General features: G+C 35.6%; 4 protein-coding genes and 1 pseudogene across 4 annotated transcripts; 2 read left to right on the forward strand and 3 right to left on the reverse strand.

The window, feature by feature from the left end:
• Window positions 1–451: 451 nt before the first annotated feature.
• Window positions 452–5,421, reverse strand: LOC110719871 (annotated as a pseudogene).
• Window positions 5,422–6,877: 1,456 nt separating this feature from the next.
• Window positions 6,878–8,816, reverse strand: LOC110719873. The gene is made up of 2 exons (XM_021898854.1): window positions 8,061–8,816; window positions 6,878–7,479 (listed from the first exon to the last, which is right to left on the reverse strand). The coding sequence occupies exons 1-2, from the start codon at window positions 8,542–8,544 to the stop codon at window positions 6,983–6,985; spliced, it is 981 nt and encodes a 326-aa protein (XP_021754546.1). The 5' UTR covers window positions 8,545–8,816; the 3' UTR covers window positions 6,878–6,982.
• A 636-nt stretch (window positions 8,817–9,452) lies between these two features.
• LOC110719874 (5'-nucleotidase SurE-like) lies at window positions 9,453–14,117 on the forward strand. The gene is made up of 10 exons (XM_021898855.1): window positions 9,453–10,197; window positions 11,211–11,305; window positions 11,821–11,888; window positions 11,978–12,021; window positions 12,225–12,302; window positions 12,392–12,545; window positions 12,799–12,939; window positions 13,041–13,151; window positions 13,409–13,474; window positions 13,666–14,117. Exons 1-10 carry the CDS (start codon window positions 9,914–9,916, stop codon window positions 13,762–13,764), a joined length of 1,140 nt encoding a protein of 379 aa, XP_021754547.1. The 5' UTR covers window positions 9,453–9,913; the 3' UTR covers window positions 13,765–14,117.
• Window positions 14,118–14,385: 268 nt separating this feature from the next.
• Window positions 14,386–16,386, reverse strand: LOC110719875 (nuclear polyadenylated RNA-binding protein 3-like). The gene is made up of 5 exons (XM_021898856.1): window positions 16,240–16,386; window positions 16,044–16,142; window positions 15,219–15,289; window positions 15,055–15,117; window positions 14,386–14,956 (listed from the first exon to the last, which is right to left on the reverse strand). The coding sequence occupies exons 1-5, from the start codon at window positions 16,301–16,303 to the stop codon at window positions 14,672–14,674; spliced, it is 582 nt and encodes a 193-aa protein (XP_021754548.1). The 5' UTR covers window positions 16,304–16,386; the 3' UTR covers window positions 14,386–14,671.
• Window positions 16,387–16,545: 159 nt separating this feature from the next.
• Window positions 16,546–20,035, forward strand: LOC110719876. Its single transcript, XM_021898857.1, has 4 exons — window positions 16,546–16,797; window positions 16,882–16,974; window positions 18,924–19,020; window positions 19,639–20,035. The coding sequence occupies exons 1-4, from the start codon at window positions 16,584–16,586 to the stop codon at window positions 19,709–19,711; spliced, it is 477 nt and encodes a 158-aa protein (XP_021754549.1). The 5' UTR covers window positions 16,546–16,583; the 3' UTR covers window positions 19,712–20,035.
• The last annotated feature ends 884 nt before the right edge of the window (window positions 20,036–20,919 follow it).

Here is a 20,919-nt window from a genome sequence, read left to right on the forward strand (position 1 = left end):
AATTTTTCTAGGGGCGACTCATACATGGTCAAAGCACATGTCTACCGAGGCATGTTATAAATGCATAGCCAAATTTAACTTTACTCCGAAATAAGTGTTTTATTCTGTGTCCTGTCATGCTTTATCCAAAAAAAAAAAAAAAAAAAAAAAAGCTCAAGTACAGCTAATGGTCCAACACGAGATGGCACAAGCCGCGGAGTAACAGTAATGTACCATGCCTATACATATCCAAGTCGTGCTATGTTTTATACAGAGTATTGTGTAAGTTCATGTCGTGCCACGAGCTGGCCTAAATAAGTGTCATCATCTAAGAATGAATGTTTTTCTATTGTTGAAATTAGTAAATCAATTATTCAGACTTTTCATAATCAATCAAATATTTTTCATAATGAACTAATTTAATCCATCAACACAAAATATAAGCAGTGTTTTCAATTTCCTTTAAAAAATCATACTACCTCTGTAAAATATTAGTTGCAATTTTGAAATATTTTATATCTCACAAATACTATGGAGTACATAATATTAATATCTAATTCTACGAAGTACTTAATACTAACATACTACCTCTAATTCTAATCAACTACTTAAATACTACGGAGTACTTAATACGAGTACAATACTTGTGAATAAAACAAATTTAAGCTTTACTCCATCAAGAAATAGGAAAAAGGTCTATCCAACATTGGGGGAAATTACAATCAAAGTACACTCATCCACATTTTAGGAAAACACTATAGCCATAGTCCATAGAGTGTGCTACACTATTCCTAGTCCTGTAACCTGTTAAATGAATTTGTAGTATTGTTATTCAGAAGGATTAACACAATGGCTAATGAGGAGACCCGATGTCCACAAAAATTAGATCCATACAAGTATATTCCTAAGTTTTTGGTCGTAAGTTTCTTGTACACCAAGAGCTTCAAACTCCTCAACCACATAAATATACCAAAGCCTTCTTCCATACCAATATAACAGTCACATTCCTTGCATTATACTGAATAATGTAGAGTATGAAAATTGTCCGGTGCACATAACAAAATAGAGCAACAGCAAGATGACCTTGAATGGTTAAATTATGTCCTGTGTAGAAGGGCTGGATTCTTCTACCATTGAAATATCATTTATATGCATCCCATTCCCGGCTTCTCTAATATATCTGTACAATAAATATAATGCTCAATCACCATCACATAAGTATATACATTTGCTTAAGCAACAGGTCTCATTTACCACCGGCAATAGGCTAAATGTTTCAGGCTGTCTTTGCACGTATGCTGGCACAGCCTACTGCCAATAAAGCCTTTATATCAGCAAATAGTACTGTAGTAGAGAATTCAAATTGCGCCAATATATCTCATTCAACAAAATCTTTATCTTAAGTCGAAAGCCATTAAGATAGGCAACTTTGCATTCATGATCTGTTCAACTGTCCCCAGGATTTTGTACAGCTACACATAAAAAAAAAAAAAAAGAAAAAGAAAAAAAAAAGAAAAACATCATCTTCACAACCATAATACCATCATCCTGTTATTAAAGACAAGCATCAACAGTACTGCAGCTTATGAGCCTGTGACTCAGATCATTAGGCACTCAAAGCTAAGTTGCCTTGCATATACTTCCTCCGTTTATTTTTAGTTGACACGTTTCTTTAGTCACGTTTGCCAATGCACAACTTCAATCGTTAATATCTTTAATTACCAAAAAGCAAAAATTATAAAAAAATTGATATTTTGAAAATATATCCCGCAACGAATCTAACAAGACCCCACATGATTATATTTTTCATTACGTATAAATCACAAAACACGGTCACAGAGAGGTGTGTGAATAGTGCTAAAATCAAAACGTGTCAACTAAAAAAGCAGGGGTAGTATAATAGTTGTCACAAAAGACAAAAAATAGGATGCTTAAATGGGGTAATAAATGACAGAACTAACGATAGGACAGAGACAAAAAATTAAGCCAAATAATTTGGCCAGCTTTAGTAGGGAAAAAAAGGGATAGCCAATGTCATAGGAGTAACGCCTAGATACAATATATATCAGTAGAATTCAATAATATTCACAAATAGCATGAACATAACAGATGCAAGATAGTAGTAAGCATAATAATCGACAACGTGAAGGAGAAGCACCTAGTTTTCGTTGATCCCTGCAGCATTTTCTTCTTTCCCTAGCGCAATTACAACTTTCTTCAAAATTGCTTTAGTTGGCTGGTGGGCATTCTCAACTGCCTTTGAAATTGCTTGCCATTTCTCACCATACTTGGGCTCTGCAGCGACACAACGTTTCAGCACTTCCTTCTGAATGTCCTCGTTTCCATGCTGAAGTTCAAATTTGTAGTACAAAGCCCAGAAATCCCCAATATTCCATTAAGCCAATTCCTTGCCTTGTCTACCTTCCTGTCATTCCAAAATAGTTTTGCAACAGCAGCTATGACATGGGATCCTGGTCACATTTTGTAAGTGCATCTGAGCTCTTCGATTTTCGTTGAGGACGGGGAACATTCTCAATTTGAGCCGCCCATAAGATACCACTGTTAGGACATTCTTGGAGGGCCTTAGCCAACAAGTTATCACCCTCCTTTTTGTTGACATGCCTATGTTCAGCTCTAACAGCAGCAAGCCACAATTCAGGACTCTGAGGATTCTTTTTCCTAGTCATAGTAAGAACAGCTCTAGCTTTACTCAACCCAATCATCTTCTCTTCTAGATTTGCAAGTGAAAACCACAAAGGAATGCAATGTGGGCAGTTTTTAAGACCGGATTCATAAACTTTTTTAGCCTTTGCTTGCTCTCCAGACCGCTCATGAATCTGACCAAGCATCAACCACAACTTGAAGAATGATGGGAACCGCTGCAGAACTTCGTCAAGAAGTTTCTTCTCCTCCAAAATATTACCAAGTTCTCTCTCAACAATAGCTGATTTCATCCAAACTCTTTCCGTGCCTCCTTTTTCTCGAGCCTTAGCAAGTAGCATTTTTGCCCTTTCAGGTTCATGGTTTTCAAATTTAAGCTTAAAAGCAGCAAGCCAAATCTCTTCAGAATTTGGAATAGCAGCATAAGCTTCCTGAAGAATGGCTCGAGCAGCAGGCACATCACCAGCAAGCCATTTCTCTTTTGCACCCATAAGCCAGAGAACTTCAGCCTGGGGCACATATGTGACTGCCCTCTGCAACAAGGCATCAAGAGATTCCCTAGTTCCACGACTCTTCTCCAATTGTGCTGCTTTAAGCCATATACTCTTCTTTGTCAAAAAGACAGACAGAGCATGATAATATTCAGCCCTTGCAGTTTCAACAGACCCTCTCTTCTTGCACTCTTCAGCATCAGCCACCCATGTTCTCTTCCTATCTTCTTCCTCTACCCCAACATCAACAGTGTGCTTAATAATAGCTTGGCAAGTAACAACAGACCCAGCACGCTCAGAGGCCTCTGCTTCTCTCATCCAAGCTTCTCTGTCAATAACAACTTCCTCTCTTTGTAAAGCCCTGATACCCTTCTCTATAATCTTCTCAACCATCGCAGTATTTCCATTAGCTTCTTCCAACTTTGCAGCAGTAATCCAGATAGCTGGTTCCTTTGGGAGCTTTTCTCTGGCCCTGTTAAGCACTTTCCTTGCCCCCTCATATGTTTCCAGCCTAGCAAGAGCAAGCTACAATTCAACATGCAAAGGACAGCGCTCTACAGCCATCTGAAGCGATAACTTAGCATCATCCTCATTAGCAAGCTCAACAACTGCCTTCCTAAGTCTCACTGAGTCAGGAACATGTTCAAGCCCCTTTCTCAGCACCCTGCTCTTACTTATATCATCTTGCTCCAATTTAGCAGCCTGAAGCTACAACTTCACAGAATTTGTAATTGCTTTAACTCCCCTAGCTATCACAGCCTTGGCTTCATCAGGACTCGCCAAACGACATGCCTCAAGCCACACATCCTCATTCTTGGGACACTCTTCGCATCCCTTCTTGATAAATTGTCTAGCAGTCTGGATCTTGCCAGCAACCTCCTCTAGCCTTGCAGCTGCAATCCAACCAGGAGGGTGCTTTGGATTGGTTTGTATAACAGATTTCAACAGCAACCTAGCCTTCTTAATATCTGAAATTTCTGCATCACTTGTAATCTTCATACTTTTGAGATCAGTTAAATAACCTTTCGGATCAACAACTGTCTGCCCCGTCACAGAATCAGATAGCCTATCAAGCTTCAGTGATAACACAGTACCCCTCCCCTCACCAACAGCAGTTAAATCAGTAACAGGAGTCTGTCTCCAAGGTGTCTCCGTCCCACCAGCAGATCTACTCTTTGGATCAAGGGCTGTAACATGTTCTTGCTCCTGTCTAGCCTTCTCAAGAAGAGTATCGGGCACAGGCACAAAACTCTCAAACCTCTTCTTATTCCTCAAAGAATAATCTCCAATCTCCGGGATACTATCCCAATCCTCCGTGGACATATTATGCAGCTTCCTTTTCAAGTCTGCAAACTGCTCAGTAATTTTGGGATTTGACGCACGATACTTCTCAATCTCCTCCTTCAGCCTAGCCTCCCTCCTATCCTTCCTCCTCGAGTCCATCCTCTTATCAATCTCCTCCCACACAGCATCCGCCTCCTTGTCATCCTCATCATACTCCGCCAAAGCAAACAATCCAACATCATTTCCCTCAAACTCATCAAACTTTTGATTCTCATCATACCCTTTTTCCACCCCTTTCTCCTCTTCCTCTTCCTCACCAGCACCCTTCCCCCGCCCACGGCCCATAGTAGGGACTGCAGCACCACCAATCGTAGTAGCGGAACGGTCAGGCAAGTCCAGGGCTGCTCAGGCAGGCCCAATATCAGACCGGGTCGTATACCCGGTAGCCCCACGACCCAACCCGGCAACATAATTCGGTGGGGGCTTCGCATTCAGGAATTCAAGCTTCCCCTTTGCCTGTACAGGAGCTTGCATACCACCATAAAAAGGGATATACAGCATAAAAGTCAAATTCGATCGAATTCCCAAATCAGCAATTACACAATCAACATCACCAATTACCCTTTTCGATGATGATAATAAAAATTGGTTTTCACTAGCAATTCCTAATTTATCAGTAATAGTATGGTGAAGATTGCCTAAGGTAGTTAATTTAGGGTTCATATCAAGAGCTAGGGTTTTCTTGTCAAATGTTATGAGATAAACCATTTTTTAGTGAAAATTACAAACAATAATCAATGGGAAATTAGGGATTATGCGAATAATTAAAGAAAACAGAGGGAGAAGGAATAACCTGTACAAGAAGGAAGTTGAAAGAGCTTCAAAGGAGTGGCACTGCGATTATCGGATGTGAGGTGGAAATGTGGAGGTGGAGTTTTATATTTCGATTCTCGAATAGTCGGATTTTATGTAGGGCGGTGGTTCTCAATAAACCATCGTCTGATTTTCTAGTAAGCCTAAACCCTAGAAACCCACATCAATTAGGTATTTTACTAAGGCTAACCTAGAAATCCACATTAATTGGGATATTTTACTTGCTCCCAAGCCTAAATAATACTAGATCGATTATATTCCTAAAATCTATCTAATTTCCTAATAACAATCATCATTAAACTAGGAAAGTATAAAAGATATTACTCCGTCATAAAAATAAATAAAACTTTTACAATATTGCTTTATTACTAAAAACTAGAAATTTAATTTATACTCATGCTAAAGACGTTAAGATTATTGGTGCAAAAGACTTAACAAATAAAATGAATTGAAATAAATTTATGGACTATGAGGTTTTATACTACTCCTTATAAAAAATAAAAATTTTAGATTAGTACCCATACGATTCACACATACATGGATATCTACCCTTCGTCCATAATTTGTTAACATACTTTGTTCGACACAATGTTTTATGCAAATTTATTTGATTTTAATTTATATTGTAATAATTAAAACCCTTTTTTTTTAAATTATTTAGAGTTATTGAATTGTCAGGGATTTTTACACAATATATGATTAGTATATATAAGTATTTTAATATAATAACTTTTGTTTAAGTATTTTTATAAGGTTATTGCAAATATTATTATGTTGAAGTAGGGAAGGAAAAATTGTATTCTAGACAAATGATATATATATTTTTTATTGATTAGTTAAGATTGTATATGTATTACATTATTATAAATTTCTTAGATAAAAATAGTTTTGCACAAAATTTTTGACACATGATATTATTAATAGGAAGAGTAGAAAAGTAAAGAATATACATTTATATATGTTATTTAAATATTTTCTTCTCTAATTGAAATAGACTTTATTGCCAAAAATAAAAAAGTTGGAGAAAAAAAAAGAACGATTAAACATAGTCATTGGCTAAAAATTCTAATCTAATAATATAGTACATTCCTGTTGTCAATATATATATATATATATATATATATATATATATATATATATATATATATATATATATATATATATATATATATATATATTTATTGTACCTTAAATATGAAAAAAAAAAAAAATACTTGTATTATAGTTATTTAGGTTTGACCAAAAGAAAAATCAAAAAAAGAAAGAAAAAATAGGCGGGAAAATATTTAATAAGGCGATGACACATGTTATTCCTGATTTGCCTTTAGTATATAGTTATAGATTTATGAAATTATTAATGCTAATTCTTTTTAGAAAACTTTTTTGATTATGAAATTCTTTTCCAAATGTTGAAAGTTCATTCAGACAATTTTAAGTTGATTATGAGAAATTTCTTTGAAAACGATTTTGAACCAACTGCCTAAACATGTAGTAATATACTCTGTACTTGGCATTTTGAATATATTCATTAAGAAAGCCTGAATACAAGATGAATATAACACAGGAACCAATTCATACTACCACCTTAATAAATCAAAGTGAAGGTAAACAAACACTAAACATTTGATATATTCATACATTTATATACAATGTGCAGCAAAAACACTTGGCAGCTAAACTATACACAAGGGCCATTAATCTTCTAGTTCATCTTCAATATATTCTTCCTCTTCATCCTCGTCCATTTCATCATTTCCATCTTCTTCTACTGTATCATCATCATCAGTTACAATAAAGCCTCCTAAGGTCTCATCCTCATCATCTTCAGATTCTTCCTCCTCTTCCCTTGTGCTTGTGTTGGTGGAAGAATTCCTGTTCATTGTACCTTTTAGGCGTACACTGTGGTCTTTTGATCGAGTATCATACTTTGGTCTTTGAACCTTCCTTGCCTTCGTGATTAGTTCCTCGCCTTCACTCTCAGCAGTCCACTCTTCTTCTACATCATCATCTTCTCCTCTATTAGTTTTCTTCCTCTTCCTCCTTCCACTTGTAGTTCCTTTCTTTTCAGAATCATCCTCATCATCAGAATGTCTCTTAGGATCGTCAAGGAACCAGTCCCATTTCTTGATATCACGAATCATGTGCTTAGGATACTGATCAAACTCGTGTCCAATCACAAGAAAACCAAACTCTGCAGTGACACAAGGAAGAAGAGTTGTTACCTTGACTATTACTTAAAACAGATCACACTGTCACAGGACAGATAATCACCAGTAAAGCAAGGAAATGTGTCCCAAAAATTCGCAACTAAGGTTACCAATTTAGCACAATTTAAACAGACACATAAAGCTAATGCATTGTTCTTTCCAATTAGAGCTCTCCAAACACTAGCAATCTCACAATGAGTGAGCTAATTATCCATTATCCATGCGAGTCACGGCTATAGGAACCTATCCACCTAAAAACAATCTAAAGACAGCAATGGAACTATCAACTAAATCGCAAATCTTTCTAAAACCAATCTCTCCAACTTTGCAAATTGCAATAGCAAATTCATTAAACTGCTTAAATAAACCTTTTCAGCAAAAGATTAAACCATTAAGCCATAAACAATCCTACACTAGCTAAAACCACAAATCCATAATTAGCACTCACAAATCACAATCAAATTACATCCAGTTATGCAAATGGGTATCAATTAATGCAGCATATACTTAAATAAATACTGAAAATTATATTTATAGTAACAAAAAATGAAGAAATTGAGCAAACCTTGAATTGGGTCAATGTTAGAAAGATCAACAGAATCCAACCCAATATCCTCAATTTCTTCAAACCCAGAAGCAGTTTCCAAACTTTCACTCAAATCAGCATTAATTTTTCCCTCAACTTCCTCACATTGATTTTCTCTCTCTTCAAAAACATCTTCAATATTCTTGAGAGTAAACCAAATAGGGGTTTTAGCAGAAACACAGAACAAATCATCAATACCCAATTCACCCCTTTGAAATCTCTTAAAACCTTTAACATTTCCATTTTCCTGCTGTTTTATGTGAACCCAAATTGGATTTTTTCCAAGGACTTCAAATGAAACCCTAGGAGCTGTTTGGGGATCTTCTGAGGGATTAAAATCGAACGAAACTTGACGACGAGAAACTGTTAAGTCGTTTGAGTAAAACCCATTTCCTCTTCCAAAAATGGTGGTTGAATTTGGTTTAAGTTTGAATTTTGACCCATCTGAACCTTCGATTTCCATGGTTTTGGTTTATTTTTTCTCTCTTTCTGCTCCGTGTAGGAGACGGCTTTTCTGGAGGGAAATTTTTATTTTTATTTTTCTTTTTCTTTCTGCTAAAAGACGTGCTAAATTGCTACCATGTTCTTTCTAGGCTCTTAACTTTGGGCTAAGTTAACTAAACCCATGGATTAGTTTTTGGCACTTTTCCGAACACAAAGTACTCCGTATTAGTTACTCCTTACTCTTACAGTCTTACTCGATATCCAAGGGGCACCAGGACAATAAAGAAACCATAGTGTATGTCCCTTTGTGCGCCGATGTTATTGGTAGAGATCGAAATCGTGACCTCAAAGTTACAAAATGAGTTTTTCACCAATTTCAGCTTGATAAGTGAAAGTTATATATACATTGCGGTGTACATTACTATGTGAACTACGTAACTTTTGTTTTTTTAATGTCAAACCTTGTGATTATGAACCTAATTTCATTATCGTCATTTGACATTCGTTGAATGCTTATTATTACATGACTCTAAAATGAAATCACTAAACAAAGCGGTTGAGCACTATGTTATACTTCGTACATGGTGTTATATGCTACTGTATAACAAAAATTGAGAAACCATAACTAAGGGACCACTCATATGAGTATATTTTTATTAATATTACCGCCTATATTTGCATTTTTTTTAATTTTAATTCTTATAAGCAGTGAGATAGGATATATGAGATTAATTAGATACCTTGTATAATAGAATATATGAGATTGATTACATACAACAATATTCTTCATTATTGCATAGAATTATTAAGTATGAGATTGCAATAAGCTACCTAATTATGTTATAAGCAAGTCTAAAACTGCTTCACTATTTTAGTACGCGCATTCTTAACACTCAATACATAAAAGGAAATTATAGTACGAAGTAATAAATAACACTCGCTAAATGGTTTTAAAATTATATTTTCCTCATAGTCAAGATAACATACATGGTTTACAATTATACAAAATTGATAGAAAAATAGAAAAAACAAAATTGGAAGCCATGGAAGAAGAAGGTACGACACTATGACAGGTATGAGGTGTACAAAAGTAGGTTAACCCATCCAATAAAAAGCTTAAATTACTCCACAAAAGAAGCAATTATGTTATTTACACAATCTAATCTCAAAAGAAGCAATAATTAAGACACCCAGTTTATTCAATATTCCTCTGTTTAACCAGCCCCTCTTTCTTCCCTCTCTCTCCTTTCAAATTCTTTCTCTCAACACACCGTTTAAACCGGAACACCATCTTCTTACCTCAAAAAAAGTACTTTTTTAAATTTTCTCCCAGAAATTCTTCTAAGTTTAAAGATTTTAAAAAAAAAAATATTAAAAATTGTTTGAGAATGAAAACTTCTGTGAAGAACAATTTCATGGCACCCAATTTAATTTCTAACCTTAATCAAGCTCTTTTAAGGAGGAAAGATGCAGAACAAGATGAATCCTCTAAACCCACTTCATCTTCTTCAAAATCTGAGAATGTGAATCTTGATGTTGAAGATGAAGACTGTACAAAACCCAGAATTTTGGTTACTAATGGTGATGGAATTGAATCCCCTGGGCTCACCTACCTTGTTGAAGCTCTTGTTAAAGAGGGTCTTTACAATGTCTTTGTCTGTGCCCCTCAAATGTAAGTTTTTTTTTTCCGTCTTTTGCCATTTCCGGTCTTTGGAGCTCTAGGTACACCTGGGTGTATAATAGACTTATATTCGCTGAGGAGGTTCTACCCCGTGGAAACGCTCTTTAATGGAACTTTAACTATAGCCGGACGTGACCAAGAAACCACCGGTTTCGCTTGGTGGGCCGGGAATGCTCGACTTATCAATTTATCTGGTAAACTACTTGGAGCTCATGTAGCCCATGCCGGATTAATCGTATTCTGGGCCGGAGCAATGAACCTGTTTGAAGTGGCTCATTTCGTACCAGAGAAGCCGATGTATGAACAAGGATTAATTTTACTTCCCCACCTAGCTACTCTAGGTTGGGGGGTAGGCCCCGGCGGGGAAGTTATAGACACTTTTCCATACTTTGTATCAGGAGTCCTTCACTTAATTTCGTCGGCCGTATTGGGCTTTGGGGTATTTATCATGCACTTCTGGGCCCTGAAACTCTTGAAGAATCTTTTCCATTCTTCGGTTATGTGTGGAAAGATAGAAATAAAATGACCACAATTTTGAGCATTCACTTAATCTTGTTAGGTATAGGCGCCTTTCTTCTAGTGTTCAAGGCTCTTTATTTTGGGGGCGTATATGATACCTGGGCTCCAGGAGGCGGAGATGTAAGAAAAATTACCAACGTCACCCTTAGTCCGAGTATTATCTTTGGTTATTTACTAAAATCGCCTTTTGGAGGAGAAGGGTGGATTGTTAGTGTGGACGATTTGGAAGATATAATCGGGTTGTGTGGGAAGACATTGTATTTTTGTGAAATGGGTTTGTTTTTTTTTGGTTAATATAAATTTGATTTTGTTGACAAATTTGTGATTTTTGTACAGGTTTATTATAATTAGAAACAAAGTTACGATTAATATTTTTGTATGAATTTATGTTTATTTTTTATTCATTAAATTTCCGATTTTTGTATATGATAATGTATTGAGATGGGTTGCCTTTAGGTTAATTTAAAGCTGATATGTGATGGTAGGGATAAATCAACATCAGGTCATGGGGTGACATTTGGAGAAACAATTGCTGTAAGTTCTGTTGAGATGAATGGTGCCACAGCTTTTGAGGTTTCAGGTACTTTTTATTTTAGGCCAATATCTGCTTCCTACAATGTTATAATAAGTTTGCGTTTGTCACATAATTTTGCCTCATGTTCATTATGGTAAGTTGATTCTTTTTTGGTTCGACCATATATGCTTGGTTCTCTCTTAGTGGTTGATAATGTATCCGAAGAATGATAAAATGAGAAGATGTTTATTGGTATTCTTGTAATTTAGACTATTCATTTAACCTAAGGTGTCAATACCCGGCTACCTTAGTGTGGTACGACACGTTACTTAGAGGTCTTAGACTCAATCCTTGGACAGGTTTTCTAACCTGAGAGTAGCTTGTTCAGAACCTTGTTCCTAGTTCTGCACTATGCAGATGAGAAATGATAAATTGAATCTATTTATCTTGCAGCTTGTCATACAATCACATTAAACCTATGCCGTATTGTGCAATTGTATTCTTTAATGCAATCACTTTATTTCCGGTCTTTGTCCTGTTGGTGTATTAGTTTACTGAGCTATTGTTTTTGTTGACTACAGGGACTCCTGTTGATTGCGTTTCACTGGCATTATCTGGGGCTTTATTTTCTTGGTCCAAACCTATGCTGGTATCACTCATGTTTTCATAATTTCCGAACATAGGGAGCATACATAGGGATTTATGCCTTGCAGCTAACCAATTTAGTGCTATGTTTAGGTGGTTAGTGGGATCAACAAGGGTTCAAATTGTGGGCATAATATGTAAGTAATCTGTATACCTTTTAACGTTATTTTTAATACTTAATCTCTTGCTCTAAAACTAATGAATGTAAAACTAAAAAATTCTTTTGTTACAATGACAAAAACAAGAAGCAAATGTTCAAAATGTACCTTAATGGGAATGTATTATTTGTGCTATATTTGCTTTTCTCCATTGGAATTCTTTATCACTGATGGACCTTTAGGTTTTACTCTGGTGTTGTCGCTGGGGCAAGAGAAGCATTGATTGGCGGTGTTCCTTCAATTTCTATATCGTTGAATTGGTAAAGTTGAAGACTATCTATTGGTTGGAATATATAGCTGCAATGTCATTAGTGTAACTTACACTTATTTTCTTATGATTTGCTTACAGGAAGAAAAACGAAAGCCAGCAAACTGATCTCAGGGATGCTGTGGCTGTTTCAGTACCAATAATTAAAGCTGCTCTTAGGGATATAGAAAATGGAGTCTTCCCTAAAAAGTGTGCATTCAGCGTGCAAATCCCTATGTCTCCCTTAACAAATAAGGTTCATGTCTTTCTGCAACTCTTGACAAAAATGAGTGAGCATTACTAGAGCCTGAGAATCCTACGAGATGCTGGTTAATGGGCTTTATCTAATAGAACTGAGCTTCTTGTCTTCGCTTATTTTATTTTCAAACTTTTAGGGGCCTTTCACAGCTTAGTGATAGTATTAGCAAACTTACGAACTTGACCTCTCGGCTGGTTTCAAGATAACTAAGCAAAGTTTGAAATAATCTATGCACTTGGCTTTTCAACAGGGTTTCAAGGTCACAAAGCAAAGTTTGTGGAGACCTACTTTGTGTTGGCAGGCTACATCTGTCAAAAGGCATCCATTCATGTCTAATCAACCTTGTTTAGGCTTTCAGCTTGCACAACTTGGTCGAGATGCATCTGCTGCTGTGAGTAAACTCTATAACTGACATTGATTGATCATTACAGCTTACTATTATCTCTTCATGTTTTCCTCCTATATATTCTTCTAATGGTTCTTGAAACTTAGGGTGCAGCTCGCCATCTAATTGGTCAAAAGAAGAATGTGGAGATTGAATCAGTTGGTTTAGCCGGGAAATCCAAGGCTAACCACGTTTTAAATAAGCACTTCCGCCTTGAGGTGAGAATTTTTTTGCAGGACATACTTAAAAGAATCAACAAATATAACATCAAATAGAAATTTCATATCCATTTATAAACTACAAGTATAACAAAAATGGGATGATGTGCATAATTTTTTTGCTGTGGCAAACAAGTATCCATCCATATTGTACGTTTATAACATGATTGTACTCTCGCAGAGATTTACACAAGTCACAAATGTAAGCCTTATATCGATAACTAAGAGAACCAATTATATCTTTGAATCATTTTCAGTTTATCGACAATAAACATGATGGAGTGGATGAAGATTCAGATATCAAAGCACTTGAAAGCAATTTTGTAAGTAGAATACGAGGGACACTTTTTTATTTTTTTTATTTTTTGAAATTTAGCCACTTTTCTCCCCATTGGCCAATTGGCGATTGCTTCATTTGATTCAGAACAAGAGCTTTCATTGTGCAGCTTCAGATATATGTTTAATTTGAACACTATTCTCTATAAAGAACTTAAATTTTGGTGTCTATTGACAGGTTGCTGTTACTCTCATCTCTCTTTCTCCCTACGTGGAGTCGAACATTCATACAGCGGCTGCAGATTGGATTAGGTCTACTTTCAAAGAAGACCAATAAGAGCCTCCTATATATTTGTCCTATCATTGGTCGATAATTAAGCCACCGATTCAAAGCGACATAATATAGGAACGTTATATTGTGTTGATTTAGGTCTACATTTTCTTACTCTTCGCTTTTTCTAGTTGTGGAAGCTTAAGGAAATGCTTCCATTTGTTATTTAGAATTGAAGCATGTTGTAAATGGCTGGCTTTTTGATATTTTTCACCAGACCATTTCAAGTTAAGAGTCTCCGGGGTTTTATTTGTCCTCAGCACCTCTATTAAGTAGTGGCTTGTAGCTTTTGGCGGTTGTATTTCAAATTTTAAAGAAATTTTGTAATCAAGTTAAGTTAGAGGTTGATGATTATAAAACTGTTTCGTCTGCTGTGCTACAAAGAGCTTCCATCTTGGTATTCCCTAGTGGCTCGTATTCAGGCATTGTTGTTTCAATTTGAAATGTTTATACTTTCGAAGACTAGACTTACAACTCAGCAGTATTCTGTTTCATCAAGATTGAGATTGTACATTAAACTAAAAAAAAGGCTAAAACCAAATATCATAAAGAATGACCTTTAGTGGTAATTTCTCTTAATAAATGACATAAATAGTAGGAAAGCAGAGCTAACCATGAGGAAACAAGTGCAAAATCAAAGAGTAAAAGCTTGGCATATGATGAAATTAACATTGTTCATTAAAAGGTTACATACTTCCAAAAATCCAACTAAAATGTCAGGATAACAATAATAAATAGCTATCTATGTATAAGGGAAGTAGCAAAATTTAGACTACAAATAGATCAGGACTGCTCACAAGTAATCTCTTACAAGAGTAACAACACTGCACACTATATTTCTTTTCAATTCGAAACAATCTTCACTTGCGGAATCTCCAATTTCCTACTCATTTCTTGAAAGGAAATAGCGGATTTATGGGAGCACAACAATCTTAGGCTGTTTTCTCTTTGTACGACTTTCTGACTGCTGTCTTGAAGAACCATCTACCTGCATAGAATCAGCCTTCACATTTTCATCTTCATCTCTGTCATCCTCATCATCATCATCATCATCGTCTTCATCATCACTGCTACTTTCTGATTCTGAAGAGCTGTCATTGGTACGTAAATCCACAACAGGTTGGTTTCCGGCCATTGCAGCCTCTGCGGCTTCCATGGCCTCTGGAGTTTGAAGATCAGCAACACCCAGCATCAAATCCTACATTTTAAAGCTATTGAGTAAGCTCTGACATACTAATCTTGATGTCACCTAATATTGTATAAATGCATAGTAGATGAGAGAAAATTTAGCAATACCATTTCAATGTACTCTGATTCATTACCATGCAAAACTTCAATATCAAATTCCTCAGGTTTGTCCTGCACATATATGATATATGTGCTCATTTTAGGAACTAGGAGGTGCAGATTGAAGAGCTAAAAAATCGCAAATTCTTTTACTAAGGTTTGTTGGTTCTTACCTTTGCATTAAGCTGGAGTGTTTTGTTAGCTTCAGAAATTACTCCTAGGAAATCCTTTACCTTACCAAGCACTGCAAATCAACTTCATGTTATTAGGAGGACAAGATATGATTGTGAAATGTGAAGTATAATATCCACATTATAGTACAATCCTAACCCATTGTCACCAATGGAGAGCACAACAACGAAGCTAAAGCAAAACGTTTACAATTTACCTGGCTTTGATACATTAGTCATACAGTAATAAGTTAAAAACGAAAGCTTTCATCTCATTTGAGCCCAAACAGCATATCTTTCCCAACCTCATGCCTTTCTATGGTCATATACACACTCATACCAGCAAAATGCCACAACAAGCTAAATTCCAGCACGCTCTAGCATCAGATCTCAGCAGCATAACCATGCATAAACCCGAAATGGGGAGACCGCAACAACTTCAACAAAAACAACAGCAACAACACCTCTTCATCCAAAGAGTGAATATCAATTCTTTAGGTGTGTTTAGCAATTAACATCAATTTATACTCTTCACAATTTTCTAACTTTAAAGCTCCCAAACATGATACATAGAATTTCTCCCTTACTTTGCATCACCTTCAACAACCACATCCAAAAAACCCCACAAATTCATAACCCTTCTACAACTTTAATATAACCCAATCACCCAATGTTCAAATTTTTCCAAATTTAACTTCATCAAAACTTCTAAATATGAATGTATAAGGTGTTCAATCATACATGAATATCATCATATAGTAATTACTGGAACTTTATAATAAAACTGCAATTTCAAAAATTAACATATTAACTGAGTACTAAGAAAACCTTGGCTTTTAGGGAGTGGCGCAGGGAAGGGCTTTCCTTCAGAATTTGTCTTCTCCTCTGTCGATTTCTTGCTCTTCCCACAAACAAGCAACGCTGATTCTGCTTCACCCCCAATTATTTTACAAAAAAAAAGTTAAATACAAAAAAAAATGGAAAAATAAAGGTAGAGAGAGAAAGTTAGATAGAGAAAGTTGACCTTTAAAGGAAGAAGAAGGGTCCTTGTGCTCCAATTGCAACAGCTCTTTGCTTGTCTTCTCCATCACTTTCTCTCTCCACAATTTTTCTGCAGGTTGAAGAAGAAGCTGGGGTTTCAGTTTCAGCAAGTTTAATTTTTTGGTTAAGAATATATATATACGTAGTTAGACCTTTCTAAGATGGGAGATGGGCTTTTAATTGAGATGGAATCGGGTCGATTTGGCCCAAATGGGTATGATCCAAATCCACTAAACGTCCAAACTCAAATCCAGCCCATATCTAGGCCCATAACTAGGTTTTCTTCTACAAACTCCAAGTTTACTTTCTCTCTCTAAATCCCAAAAAATGGCAGCTAAAACCCTACTCCGTTCCGGAGCTTCAGTCGTAAATCGCTTCCTTAATCCAACCTTAACTCAGAAATCAACGAGTTTAACTCAGAAAACCCTAATTTCTTCTTCTGTAAACCCCTCATCGAAGCTTTTGATTACCCCTCCATTATCAAATCCTCACTCCTCTCTGTATCTTCTTCAAAACGATGCCGTATCTTCCAACAACAATGGTACTCATTTTTCTATTTTTCTCTATTAATTGATCAATTTTAAATTATATTTAAGGCTGTGTTTGGTTGATGATGAAAATGTAGGAAAAGAGAAGATGGAGCAAGAAAAGAGATTGGAGATTGCAAAGATTTTGAACCCTTGTGGTCAGCCTTCCCTTGAATTCTTCTTGCCTGATGGTAATTCTATTTCACCCCCTTTTTTAAAATTAATTTTGTTCTGCAATTTATTTGGGTTTTGATTATTAATGATGTGCGTAAATTTGATGATTATTAATTATATGCAGAAAATTGATTCATTTTTTTACTTGATAATGGGAAATTATTGAGATTTAATTGGGTGAATAGAAAGTCGGAATAGCTTATCTTGTTATTTTTGTGTGTGATTAAATTTATTGAGACAATGCTGAAACTCTGAGCAATAGTTGGCTTATTTGGATGATTATTTGGAAATTGAATTGGAATCATGAAATTGTAGCTATAGTTTGCCTTTTGAGTATTGCTCGAATACGATGTCCTTGTCCTGTTAGAGACTTAGAGAAGTTGAGCAATTAGAGATAATAGAGTGTTTGATTGTGGGTAAGCCAATTGGGTATGTGTGGTTAAAGTAGGCTATCTGAAAGTGTGTTGCAAGATTCAGTTTTTTTTAATGTTACAAGATTGAGCTTGCCTATGGGTTGAGCTTTGAGGTCAGAGAATGAGCTTCTGATGGTTGGATCGTATGTTGTAGAAAGCTGCTCTGCTGCTTCTTGTAATGGATGCTAGATTTGTATGCAAAGGCGAATGGAGCTTTGCTTTGCTCATATGTGAGAAACCAGCTATCTAATGGCTTAAAGAAAGTAGTGGAACTTGAAAGCACATATACTCCGTCTCGTTTATAATGGAGGATTTCATTTAGTGACTCTTCCATCCCCCTTGGCTGTGCTTGGACCAATTGAATCACAATCAAAACCAGTTCTCTGTCTATATGATTTCCTTGCCTGCTATCAGCATGAAGAGCAGGAAAGGATACTGACCTCAAACTGAAACTTGTGGGTTGTTGTATGGATAAAGAAAACATGGTTGGTGACAGTTCTACGATTATTTGCCTGTAAAGTTAGTGGAATATTGCACTTAAAATTGCATGGAGAGTATCCTTGTGGTTCTTTTAAACATAGAAAGCTAAGCAAGTTATTTGAATTAGTTGTTGAGCTTTCTGCTGGGTTATGAACTTATGACTTCTGGCAGAGTTCAGATGTGGTGCCCTGAAAGCTAAGTGTTAGGGGACTTACATGATTGAGTACAGTCTTTTGTATCCAGTTCAGAGCTGGATAGAGTGTAGTCATGTGCTTGAATACTTGAATTAGTAATTGAGTTTTGGCCTATATTTGACTATCAGGCAATGCTGCCCATATTTTGAGCTTAGAAATGAAGAATCTTTGATGCATAGTATAGACGACAAGGGGCCAATGGTCTCTGTAATGTTAACCAAAATACGCTGTATTATTTTGGTAGCTCAATGTATTTTGTTCCACAATCTCCTTTTCGTTTTGTGCCTGTATCATGAGGCTTTGTTCAGACATTATGGTTAGAAATGTCGATGGTCTGTGAATAAAAAAATACTCTTTTAACTACAGTTAATATTGAACTAGATACCATGAAAGTTTTCAATATTTCTGAGATGGAACAGTTAGTTGTATAGGTTGCTTTCAGCAAAAATGGAAATTAAATCTGTCTTCAGTACTTCATCTCTTTCGTTCAACTTTTTCAATGCACCAAATTTTGTGTCAGACCAAATAAAATTTAATGCATTATCTCCTTACTGTGAGGTTGTAGGTCAATTGATCAAAATTATGTAAGAATTCTAAGAAATAATACCCTTCTATATGTTTCCCTATAATTGCTTTTATCTGCTTATTTTAGCTGGTTGTGATGATGGCAGTTTGACTAACCTCCTGCTCCCGACTGTTAGCAGTGTTGAATTCTTGGATAGTGAATATTATGTGCCACCTTTTTGTAATCATTTTACTACAGAGTTTCATGTTTGTCTTATGAGAGTTATGACTCTTATCCTCAGCATCATGAGTTCATGACCGTGTGGTATATCTGTTTTGGATTATGTATGATCTAATATCATTAATTCTGTGCAGCCGATGATTCTTCAAGCGATGCAATGATCTTATTTCCCAAGAGAACCTTCCAGCCTAGCACCCTTCGCCGGAAAAGGAATCACGGATTCTTTGCTCGGTAAGTATCACTTTTCCCTGTTTTTTTATTTTTGATTTTGATTTTTTATTTATGTCGAAATTTATCACTAACAAGCTGTCTGATTATGATGGAATGTTAATTTTCTCGACTTCAACAGAACTACTAGGATACATCGGCTAAGTGTTAACCATCTTTATTTCCCATTACATTATGAATTATTAAAACTACTTGCTGTTCATTTATCCATGGAGTTATTTTGTCTCCTTCTCTTCTGTCTCGTATAAAGTGCATCGCGTTGTTTGTCAACTTTCTTTTGTAGCAAATTGTAAGATTTTCAGATAACAATTCCCTGATGAAATAAATTATTATTTGATCATTGACTCCCCACTTCTTTAGTCCAAGTCATGTAAGAATTTTATGCCCTTTCCTTTATGGAGAGGAAAAGTACTATGCCTGATAATTTCAAAAGTTTCATAATATGTGTGCTATAACTTTAATTACCTGTATCAAAAAACATGCTACAGAGATATAGTAACTTCTCCCTAGCACTCCTTGCCAATAAAAGTTTATTGAGATGACTAACATAAAAACAGATAGATTTGTTGCTGATTGTAGCAGGCAATGTGTGTTATTAATATACTACTTGCTACTTTGCAGCAAGGCTACAAAAGGTGGGCGGAGAGTGATTGCTCGGAGAATAGCAAAGGGACGACACAGAGTCACAGCTTAGATTTTATGTGTCGATCAGTTGTATTTGCTCTCAAGCCTTGTAAGATTAAAGCACATAAGAGAATTCTTAATCTGGTGTGCTAGATTAGCCTTCTTTTTGTTTGGATAGGATGCTGGTACTCTCTGGTAGTATTGTCACGATGTTTGATATTTTTAAAGTCAAACCGCGCTTTGCTGGTTTATATAGACAGTTGATTTATTTTAATTTTCTTTTAGAATTCAAGTGGAAAAAATAATAAGTTGAATTTTATGTTGTACTCCGTACTTTCTAAGAGTATTAATGGGTAATGACTAGTGAATACTGAATAGCAGGAATTTTACTGAAGCTTATAGCTGCTTGAGACCTTGAGTACCTGATCCATAATTCGGGCATATATATATTTTTTTTGGTGCAAAGGAGAAATAAACCCATACAAACAACCTAAATAACAACCAAACGTGGCAAAGCCACACCTACGATATCCTCATGGAGATGGCTAACAGACCAACCCTTTCCGATTGGATAACAGACCAACCCGACCCCTTAATTAAATTATGACATATAGATGATTAAACATCAATACCCTCTTAGACTTCAACCTCTATACTTATGCTAACAATGACCTAACTATAATTAATCTACAATGTAATACTATTTGATTTTTCCTATCATATCATAAACGCGTAATCTGGAGTACCATAGGCTTCATTTTAACAGTTCCATCAAAATTAAATAAAAAAAAAATTTCTCTAATAGCCTCTCTAAACACGTGATACATCTTAACTTTATTTTAAACGTCAATTATTTGCCAAAAATCATTAATGCCAAAGACTTCTATGACATTCTTGGTAGGAAAGAAGGGTAACTTAAAGACTTCTATAACATTATTAACCTAATCTTTTTAATTTTAAATCATACTAGGTTAAAATCCCGTGCAATGTACGGTTATTAAATATTTAAAAAAAAAAAAAGAGAGAGAGAGACAGAGAGAGAGAGAAGCGACAAAGGCGGAAAATTGTTTCACAAGGTAATGACAAGTGTCATGGAAATATTAGAAATATATCGATAATAAAACTCTATACAACAATTTTATCTTAAAAAATCTATTTAAAATTCGCTTACTTAGTATCATATGTGTCACAATAATACCTAGTTTTCGCTTGCGTGGCGTGACACTTGACTAATAATTGGAATGTCAAGTGTCGTTGTCTCGTGGTCTAACTGCGAGA

The sequence above is a fragment of the Chenopodium quinoa genome, unplaced genomic scaffold, assembly GCF_001683475.1.
Source record: "Chenopodium quinoa cultivar QQ74 unplaced genomic scaffold, ASM168347v1, whole genome shotgun sequence".
Taxonomy (NCBI): Eukaryota; Viridiplantae; Streptophyta; class Magnoliopsida; order Caryophyllales; family Amaranthaceae; genus Chenopodium; species Chenopodium quinoa.

Coding starts and splice junctions, on each gene's coding strand:
- LOC110719876 (XM_021898857.1), top strand. CDS start 16,584: ATGGCAGCTAAAACCCTACTCCGTTCCGGAGCTTCAGTCGTAAATCGC. Junction 16,975..18,923: donor TGAATTCTTCTTGCCTGATG/GTAATTCTATTT, acceptor AATTCTGTGCAG/CCGATGATTCTTCAAGCGAT. Junction 19,021..19,638: donor AATCACGGATTCTTTGCTCG/GTAAGTATCACT, acceptor GCTACTTTGCAG/CAAGGCTACAAAAGGTGGGC.
- LOC110719875 (XM_021898856.1), bottom strand. CDS start 16,303: ATGGAGAAGACAAGCAAAGAGCTGTTGCAATTGGAGCACAAGGACCCT. Junction 16,143..16,239: donor CCCTTCTTCTTCCTTTAAAG/GTCAACTTTCTC, acceptor GGGGTGAAGCAG/AATCAGCGTTGCTTGTTTGT. Junction 14,957..15,054: donor AATCAGAGTACATTGAAATG/GTATTGCTAAAT, acceptor TTTAAAATGTAG/GATTTGATGCTGGGTGTTGC.
- LOC110719873 (XM_021898854.1), bottom strand. CDS start 8,544: ATGGAAATCGAAGGTTCAGATGGGTCAAAATTCAAACTTAAACCAAAT. Junction 7,480..8,060: donor TAACATTGACCCAATTCAAG/GTTTGCTCAATT, acceptor GTGTCACTGCAG/AGTTTGGTTTTCTTGTGATT.
- LOC110719874 (XM_021898855.1), top strand. CDS start 9,914: ATGAAAACTTCTGTGAAGAACAATTTCATGGCACCCAATTTAATTTCT. Junction 12,022..12,224: donor TCAAATTGTGGGCATAATAT/GTAAGTAATCTG, acceptor ATGGACCTTTAG/GTTTTACTCTGGTGTTGTCG. Junction 12,546..12,798: donor TGTCTCCCTTAACAAATAAG/GTTCATGTCTTT, acceptor GCTTTTCAACAG/GGTTTCAAGGTCACAAAGCA.